Consider the following 10,262-nt stretch of genomic DNA (forward strand, 5'->3'; position numbering starts at 1 on the left):
TGGTGGAATAGACTTGATGGGCCGAATAACCTAATTCTACTCCTATCACTTATGACCTTATGATTGATGTATCTTCAAAATCCATCCTTGCACGCAAAAACATTTTTTTTTTAAATCTTTTACAAGTGTGGCTGCTTTTAACACTGTCCTGCAGTTGACAGACTGAGCTGTGCAGAGCTTAGGTAGGGTTGCCGATTATGGCTGGCAGTTCCTTGAAGTTGTCATCTCTACCCCATTGTGAACATTGGACTTTGTCTGTGGAACTAATGCGCTGCAATGCCGAGCACCATGTTCTGCACTCAGTATCTTCCCCTTTTAGTTTAGTTTATTGTCACGTGTACCGAGGGTTCAGTGAAAAAAAGTTTTGCGTGCAAACCGGTCAGCGGAAAGACTATACATGATTACAATCGAGCCATTTACAGCATATAGTTTTGGGTATAAAGATTTAAGAGTGTGGAGCGATTGTGATATGTGATTGTAGATCCGCTTCTACGACCAACACACAAAGAGTCGCGTGGAGAGTGATCTCCAATTGGAGGCGTGGGTTCGAATCCCACTTCTGACACCATGTTGAGTGATGACCATACAAATAACGAAAACCTTACACCAGTATAAAGATCCAAAGATTTTATTAACTACATAGCAAGCATGACTACACACTTGCACATTCAACTTACACTAAAGGAATTCAGCAAGCAATGATAACTGAAACACTAGTGGGCATGACTCATGAAATGAGTGACACTAATCTACAGCTTGGGTGCCATCTTGGAAGCAAGATTCTCTTCCTATTGTACCTTGAGTTTGAGTTGATTGGATTTATGTGTGGTATTAGCTTGATCTGTTTTAATAGCATTCAAAGCAAAGCCTTTCATTGTACCTGGGTACACATGGCAATAATTAACCTGAACCTAGAACTATCTAGAGACTGCAAAGAATGGATCCACTGGGCTTATATTCACTGGAATTTATGATGAGGGCGATCAAATAGAAACATATAACAATTAAGGAATTGGACAGGATAGATGCAGGAAAAATGTTTTGAGTAACTCAGCGGGCCAGGCAGCATAGCATATCTGGAGAGAAGGAATGTGTGACGTTTCGGGTCGAGACCCTTCTTCAGACTATCTTGTTACTTATCTATCATCCAGGGATCTAGACTAAGACGTATGAGTGTGAATTTTGCCATGGGAGCCAAGGACATGCTGGTTTGTACGTTAATTCCCCCTAATGTGTGGGAGTGAATGAGAAAGCAGGATAGCATAGAACTGGTGTGAACGGATGGATGATGGTTGGCGTGGACTCAGTGGGTCGATGAGTTTCTTTCCATGCTGTGTCTCTAAACTAAACTAGGGTGGCATGGTGGCGCAGTAACAGAGTTGCTGCCTAACAGGGCCAGAGACGCGGGTTCGATCGTGACTTTGGTGCCCGTCTGTACGGAGTTTGTACGTTCTCCCTGTGATTGTATTGGTTTCCCCGGGTTCTCCGATTCCTTCTCACACACCAAAGACGTGCAAGTTAGACGGTTAATTGGCCCATGTAAAATTTGTAAATCATCCCTAGTGCGTTGGATACTGTGAATGTGCGGGGATCGCTGGTCGGTGTGGACTCGGTGGATAGATGGGCCTGTTTCCGTGCTGTATCTCTAAACTAAACTAAATCTAACGGGTCTGTCCCACTGCACGAGCTTATTCAAGAGTTCTCCCGAGTTTTCCCCTGATTCGACCTCGGAGAATGTCCGTAGGAGTTCGTGGATGTCTCGAAGCGGCTCGTACGAGTAACAGTAGGTACTCGGGGAAACCCGGTAAACTCGTGACGTTTTTTCAACACTGTGAAAAAATGTCCACGTAAAAAAATGCTCGTGATGAAAAAATTGTTACTTTTTACTCGTACGAGCTGCTACGAGACATCCACAAACTCATACGGACCCGCTACGGACATTCTCCGAGTTCGCATCAGGGTAAAACTCTGGAGAACTCTTGAATTACCTCGTACAGTGGGACAGGCCCTTAAACTGTAAGTGAAAATGAATCAGATAATTCCTTGGAAACATTTTATTTAAAAAAAACTCCAACGCGGTATTTTCTGTCTCCTGTTTGAATTTTCTTTAAATTTGTTGTCTACTTGTCTTTGCCTTCCATCACAGTGAGAAATGTGTGGGAGTCACTGCAGTGGATGTTCATGTTAAAATGTGCGTTTGAGTGATCTGTTGCTTTTAATTGTAAGACTGACCTGGCAAATGAAATTCCTCGTATGTTGCAAAACATACTTGGCGAATAAAGTGCGATTCCGATTCTGATTTTTCTCTACTTGTTCGCCTTCTGCACAGGACTGTTTACGAGCCTGCCAGGAACAGATCGAATCCCTGCTGGAGTCCAGCCTCCGCCAGGTACAACACACCAGCATATCCCCGGAAACAAAAACTCTTGAGGATGAACTGGACATCTCGTACACACCGACCGACGTGCGGGACGTGAACCTATGATGACCGACAGCGCGATCACATGCAAACTCACAAGGAAATGCTCGCTATATATATATATTATCTATCAAAAAAAAAAACATCATGACCTCCCCTCCAAAACATCCAGCACATTGTAAAAAAGAAGGGAACGGCTTCCTTTTTAGCTTTCAGTGCTCCCATCCTTTCACCAAGCATTACATACGAGTAGTCTGAAAACTGTAAAAAGGCAAAGAAAGGCATTCGCAATGCTGAACACGAGACATGCCACAAAACACATGCCGATTATATGAGACCTTAATGAAATAGTGTTTTTTTTTATATATACAAAAAAAAATTTAAGTGTTTATGCTTCTGCGTTTTATAATAATAGATAATAGAAAATGTCATTAGGGGAGCTATTAGATCTGATTTTTTTTTTGAGTGTGAATGAACCATTTTTAATGTAGAAGAGGGTTTTAGGTAGTAACAATTTTAATTGTTTATTTTTCTTTTTAAAAAAAAGAAAAGGAAAAAAACATGTAAGGAAACAATGCATAGCTTTTTACAGCGAATTAGACCTTTCTATACTTGCTTGTCTATGTGTTTAGTCACTTTATAATCAGTGTGTCCCGATGATAATTTGATTCCTTTTGTGCTTATCCTCTTCACCTTATAAATGGTTGATGTAACCCATTTTTTGTGTATTTTTAGTTATCAGCATTATAATATGTATTCTATGGAGTCTGTGGATAGCCTGGACGAGATTGTTGCAAAGTTCCACATTATTCAAACCGGCCAATTTTACTACCCAAGGCTAAATACCTAATTATACACACACTTACTAATGCTATAATATCTTTTTAAAAGACTTGGTCTTTTTTAAATTTTATTTTTACTTTTATTTGTTTGGACAGAACAAACCTATGTAAATAGAGTGCTAGCTGGAGTCTGCTCTTCCTGCTTGGTTAAGGACAGGTTTGATCAATGGCCTTTCTTAAACCATTCCATTTCAAAGCACTTTCAGTCGGTAGGTTTTTTTTTGGAAAAAGTCCTCTTTTTTGTTGTTTTTTTTTTCTTCTTCCTTTTGTGTGGAATTTTTTTTTTTTTTAATTTTGAGGGGGAAAAAAATGGAATGGTTTAGAAATATTAAGACGCTTGTGTTTTGCAAAACAAGTAACGTTGACTATGGTGACGGAGAAGGGGAATGAAACTTGGATGTGACGTTCTGATGAATGGCATTACATTCCAATCAAAACTGCTGGCATTGCTGAATTTTATTTTAAAGATAGAACGAACAGTGTTTAGAAATCATTCATGTGCCAACTAATTTAGAAATGGGGCCTGTTTAGATGTGTTTTTCAGGTTATATCAGCACGCATAGATTGTAACCATATTGTTCTGGAAGCTATTTACTTAATTATCCACAATGAAAGGAACTCCATGTAATTTATTTATAAGGTAATGTAGATCTATTTATTGTAAGACTGAGGTAGAAGAAGCTTCCAGTGGAAGGACATCAAAAGTTCGAGGGTTGTGGCGCAGTTGTAGGATCTTACACCTTGAGCAAAAGTGACATCCACCCAATAAGAGTTTTTTTTGAAAAAGTTTGAAATGCCACGGGGGGCATTACAGAAACTAGAAATAAGAAGATCCTTAGGACAGGGATTTCTCGATGATTGAGGGGGTATTCACGAGGTGCAGTTGTTATTGTGACTAACCCACCCCTTCCTCCCTTTGCAGACTTGAGTGTCTGCAATATTGTGTGCAACGGGGGACAGACACACAAACCCAGTAAACACTCACGAGGGGGTGAAGGGACACACTTGCACTTGATCTCAAAAGACGATGGTCTGTGGTTAACTGGCAAGTAGGAGGGTGAGTGGGTCAAAGTCACACTTGAGAAAAACCTGTTTTTTTTTTTCATCTCTCTCTGTTAAATGGCATTGCAAGTGGTTTTGGGATTGGGAGATGCATTGGTGGTGTTCACTACTCTGTCCGCCTAACCTCTCCATCAACATGGAAAATAGTCTGGGGATGACTCATTCCGGTGGAGAAAGTGGACTGGCCACCTGCTACAGATCGGCCAAACTAACCTGCATCTTCACCCGACGGGACTTCATTATTTTCCTATGCGAGTTTGTCTCGTTCTTCTTTGCTGCACCCAATTTATTATTATTTTTTTAAAAGTTATTATTTTTTTTATTTTTTTTTTCCTTTTGCTCTCGATAGTACTACGATTTGAAAATAAAAACCGGCTGGGAAGGGAACTTTTGAGCTGCCCTTTCTGGAGATGCAGGCCGCGGTCTCTCTCTCGAGGCCAGGCGCTCTTTATTCCCTCGTGTTCGGTTCGGTGTCGCGATGGAAGCGTGAGGCAATATTGGTGCTTCTAGGGCGAGTGCGATGAGGCAGAAATTCTGGATAAAGCTGCTGCTATTCTATGCCCCATGTGGAGAACGCTGGTGGAATGGACTCATTGTCAGTTTGTATGTACTTCTTTAAAATAAGAAAAACTTCAGGCCCCATTTTGAGTATCGATCGAGGTCTTGTGTTTTGTAGATTCAGTCTTGGACAAAAAAACAAGAGGTGCGTTTTAAAGTTGTTCCAGTGTCTTACATCCTGGCTTCTAGATATTGATAGAAAATTTGCACATCTTGGTATGTACTGATGCTAGAAAGTGGAGGGGAGATGTAGAAATTAAACTCAGACTGATGATGTGGTGTGAGGAGCATGTGATGGAGAGATATTTGTGTGAAACTGCCATTTATGGTGTTGATTGTAAGTTATGGAGTGGTCACTCCTAATGAGCTGCTACAGAAAAGTTCCCAGCTTGGTTTGAAATTAACATTTTTTTTTTTTTTTTTGCTTTTTCCTCTTTTTATAAAAAAAAAATTTAAATCCTTTTTTGTCATTGTGTTTTGCTGCTATTTTTGGATCAGTTTTTATTAATGCCATATACTGCCATGTTATAGGTTTTTAATTTTCACTTAGAAAATTGACATCAGTTTTGTAGATTTTTTTTTTTTTTTTTTTTTTGTTTTGTTAATGTGATCAGTTCTTCTTAATGTGATTACTGCTCTATTCCAAAAAAAAAGGTTCCTGTTCACATTACCTCAAACTACAGTTAACCTGACCTTTTTTACACCGTGGGTTTTTTTTTGTTTCACATATTGCCTCATAGTCCTGTTTTACTGAAAACTGAAATACGTTATACACTTATCTGAAATGTTTCTGCCTGGGAGAGGAAAAAAACAAAATTTCCTTTCAGGATCCAAGATGGTTCTGATGTATAATGTCTGAATTTCAGGAGTATTGCTTACCTCAAGTTATTTCTGCATTTGGCATCTCTGTTCTTCTGAACCTTCCAGTTTTTAAAACCATAATGCTGCACATACCACAGACGTTGGTTGTACAAGATTGTGTACCGAAAAAGGCAGTGTATTGTATTTTTTTGTATTAAAAAGAGGAGAATCTGTACTGAAAGGCCGAAAGCTCGATAGGGGCCTCGCATACCGACGATTATGTCTGTTTTAAAAAAACAAAACAAATGTTTTCACGTATTTTCAGATGGTCACAATCTATATAAAGCATTCAATTACAAATTTGTACTTTTATATTTTACAAAATGTCACTGTTCATGGTCTGAAATGCACATTTTCACAAACAGACCTGTACTAGACAAGTTTTCAACAGAATAGAAATAAACAAAAATATTTTGAAGCTGTCTTGTGTGCTTTTTGCTTTTTTTTGTTTAGAGCATTGGATGATACTTTATTATCGCATGTAACTTGTCACAGTGAGATACTGTATTTTACGTGCCAGTTAGGTTATTGTCACGTATACCGAGGTACAGTGAAAAGCTTTTGTTGCGTGCTAGCGAGTCAGTGGTAGAAACTTAGAAACATAGAAATTAGGTGCAGCAGTAGGCCATTCGGCCCTTCGAGCCTGCACCGCCATTCAATATGCTCATGGCTGATCATCCAACTCAGTATCCCGTACCTGCCTTCTCTCCATACCCTCTGATCCCCTTGGCCACAAGGGCCACATCTAACTCCCTCTTAAATATAGCCAATGAACTGGCCTCAACTACCCTCTGTGGCAGAGAGTTCCAGAGATTCACCACTCTCTGTGTGAAAAAAGTTCTCCTCATCTCGGTTTTAAAGGATTTTCCCCCTTATCCTTAAGCTGTGACCCCTTGTCCTGGACTTCCCCAACATCGGGAATAATCTTCCTGCATCTAGCCTGTCCAACCCCTTAAGAATTTTGTAAGTTTCTATAAGATCCCCTCTCAATCTCCTAAATTCTAGAGAGTATAAACCAAGTCTATCCAGATAAACCAAGTCTATCCAGGTAATACAATACATGATTACAATCGAGCCATTTACATGATAAAGGGAATAATGTTTAGTGCAAGATAAAGCCAGTAGTGTCCGTTCCGTTCAAAGATAGTCTGAGGGTCACAAAAGAGGTAGATAATAGCTCGGGACTGCTCTCTGGTTGTGGTAGGATGATTCAGTTGCCTGATAACAGCTGGGAACAAAACTGTCCCTGAATCTGGAGGTGTGCCTTTACACGTTTGGATACCTTTAGCCCGATGGGAGAGGGGAGAAGAGGGAGTGGCTAGGGTGCGACTGGTCCTTGACTGTGCTGCTGGCCTTGCCGAGACAGCGTGAGGTATCAATGGAGTCAATGGAAGGGAGGTTGGTTTGTGTGATGGTCTGGGCCACGTCCACAATTCGCTGCAATTCCTTGCGGTCTAGGATGGAGCTGTTCTCAAAACAAGCAGCGATGCATCGTGGTGGGTCCCTGGCGCTGTGAGGCAGCAAACTCTACCGCTGCGCCACCCCACAACATGGGTCGTCAACTATGTTGAATTTGGCACGAGGTAGAATCCGAAGGGCCTGTTTCCGCACTGTATCTCTAAACTAAACTAATAGTCACATGCCATGGTATGTCTCGAATTCAGTCCACAGCTCAAGATGCCATTGTGAATATTTCACAAAATACTGTGTTTAGTTTAGTTTAGTGGTTGTAGAGAGATTTTAGACCATACAAGTCTATTTCTCTCCGAAGTCTATTTCTTTATTTGGACAGCACCAGTTAAAAACAACAGATTTTTCTTTCCCCTCTGAAAGACTTTAGTGAGAATTAGTCTTTGCAGCCACTCAGTAATTTAATGTCCAGATTTACAAACACACGACATATTAAGCCAAATTTACAAACACAGGCCATATTTTCAGATATTTTAAAAAATATTTAAATTCTCAATCTATACTGTTTGCGTTTGAAGTCAAAATCTATGGACTTTAACCTTGATTGGAAGGAAAAACTTTAGAAAGAATTCTAGTAAAAGGTCAAAATGGCTTCCCTGTGTGTGATTATTTGAGATGGGCAGCACAGTGGTGCAGCGGATAGAGTTGCTGCCTTTCAGCACCAGAGACTCAGGTTCGATTCTGACTACGGGTGCTGTCTGTACGGAGTTTGTACGTTCTCCACGTGACCTGTGTGGGTTTCCACTGGGTGCTCCGGTTTAGTCCCACATTCCAAAGACGTGCGGGTTTGTAGATTACTTGGCCTTTATAAGTTGCCCCTAGTGTGTAGGGTGCGAAACTGGCAATAACATAGAACTGGTGGCGGGCGATCGATGGTTAACGTGGACTTGGTGCGCCAATGGGCGTGTTTCCGCGCTGTGTCGCAAAACTCTGAAATAGCCACATTTTCTGGATTTGTGCACGGAAACTGATCATTTGAGAGAAGGCTGTGGAGGCCAAGTCAATGGATATGTTTTAGAGTGGAGATTGATGGATTCTTGGTTAGTACGGGTGGTAGGGGTTAAGGGGAGAAGGCAGCAGAATGGGGTTGAGAGACAAAAATAGATCTGCCATGATCAGTGGCGGAGTAGACTTGATGGGCCGAATGGCCCGATTCTGCACCTACAAGTTATGAAATATAGATGGACCCAAAAACTCTGTGGGACTCTAGCTTGGTATCAACCAGGCCAGAAATAAAAACAAGTGAGGAAGCTACAGAAAAAGGGCGCAGAGAAGATTTACGAGGATGTTGCCAGAACCTGAGGGCCTGAGCTATAGAGCTATAGAGGTATAGAGAGATATTGAGCAGGCAAGGACTCTATTCCTTGGAGCGCAGGGAGCTGAAGGGCGATCTTATCAAGGTGTACAACATCATGAAAGCAATAGATCAGGTAAATGCACAGAGTCTCTTGCCTAGAGTAGGGGAATTGAGGACCAAAGGACACAGATTTGAGTTGAGGTGTGGGCAGATTTGATAGGAATCTGAGGGATAACTTTTTCACGCAAAGGGTGGTAGTTGCATGGAACGAGCTGCCAGAGGAGGTAGTTGAGGCAGGTACAATCGCAGCGTGTAAGAAACATTTACACAGGTGCATGGATAGCACAGGTTTAGAACGATATGGACCAAACGCAGGCAGGTGGGGCTAGTGTAGGTGGGACATGTGGGCCGGTTTGGGCAAGTTGGGCCGGATGGCCTAAGACTCAAAGACTAAAGACAGATCTCAATCTATTTTCACTGCGTAGCACTAATGGGGAGAACAAGCCTTCAGTTTGCGAAGTGGACAATGATTCTTCAATAGGCGAAGTCCCTCTTAATTTCCAAGGGACGCACCAGTCAGCCAACATCGGAATGAGGCTTCATGGTGGAGTGCTTACACGGACATTGTTGAACGATTTATCTTTCCCATTATCTTATTCTGCTGACAACTGTGCAAGGGATCATTTCAAAGATCCCAAGTCAATGGTTGCCAATGTCTATTGATGTGTACGGCTCTGTTAGACGGCTGTATGTGACCCAGGTTTCACAGTGTTGCCGAGAAGCCAATCCCCATTGTTCGTTCCAACAAAGATAACATGAGCTCGTGTCAGGTTTTTTTTTTAGGTTATATTACCTTGCAGGACATTAGGTTGGTGTTTTTCATCCTTTCTTAGTACAATTAGCAGCAGATGCGAGTCTCAACACCAGTCTCAGTGGAAATAAACCCCCTGGATTCAAGTGCCTCTGCATATGGTGAATCTTATTATTAATAGCAATTAAAAAATGAGTGGGGGGGGGGGGGAAATTGAACTTTTTTAACAGCTTGCCCTGGCAGATATAGGGAAGAAAGATAAAACGATCGGGTAAATTTATACTTCAAAATTACTTGTGTCTCACTTTCTTTCAGTGTAAGTGAGCTGAATAACATCAACTAATATGAAAATCAGATTATTTCCAAAATGCACCATACACAAGGAAATTGGCCAGATGGGAGGCTTTCAACGGGTGGAGCCGGCCTGCCTTCCTTCTCACTTAGAGTAATGGAAGCAATGTAGTGATAGTCATAGGGTGATCATCGGCGGGCACTCGAAACGAGTATGACTGTCCTCTCATGGAGGACGCCTGTGCGTGACTTCGTTTAACGTGGGGAGACTGGTGCACAGACAACCACCACACAGTCCTTGACAGATCTGGGTCAGGATCCAGTGGCATGGAGTCCAAGACGACCGGAGACCCTTTCCTGCTGCAGCCTTCATTTAGCAATGTTACAAAATTTTGAGATTTAAAAAATCAAGTCTGCAATTTATCCCATCAGATAAAGCATAACAATAAGTTTAATTTGACACCTAATTCACTTTCATATCTCAAGTAATAAAAAAGTTATGGCCATTTTCATACCCGGAAATTAGCATCTTGTTCCCTATTGATTTTCTATGGACATAACAAAAAAGCTGTGATCGAGGACAGTCAAAAGCCCATAACCTTCTTAAAAATGAAGAGAACTGAATGAAATTTTCAGTTACCATAGATTGAA

At 41.3% G+C, this 10,262-nt stretch overlaps 1 protein-coding gene across 1 annotated transcript in view; it reads left to right on the forward strand.

Annotated features, from left to right (window-relative positions):
• The window catches only part of ccnd1 (cyclin D1), a 29,223-nt gene extending 23,059 nt beyond the window's left edge, over window positions 1-6,164 (forward strand). The window contains exon 5 of the mRNA XM_055649196.1: window positions 2,330-6,164. Within this exon, the coding sequence (XP_055505171.1) occupies window positions 2,330-2,485 (156 nt within the window). The 3' untranslated portion in view covers window positions 2,486-6,164. The remainder of the gene's footprint in view (window positions 1-2,329) is intronic.
• The last annotated feature ends 4,098 nt before the right edge of the window (window positions 6,165-10,262 follow it).

Source organism: Leucoraja erinacea, chromosome 18, assembly GCF_028641065.1.
Source record: "Leucoraja erinacea ecotype New England chromosome 18, Leri_hhj_1, whole genome shotgun sequence".
NCBI classification, from domain to species: Eukaryota; Metazoa; Chordata; class Chondrichthyes; order Rajiformes; family Rajidae; genus Leucoraja; species Leucoraja erinaceus.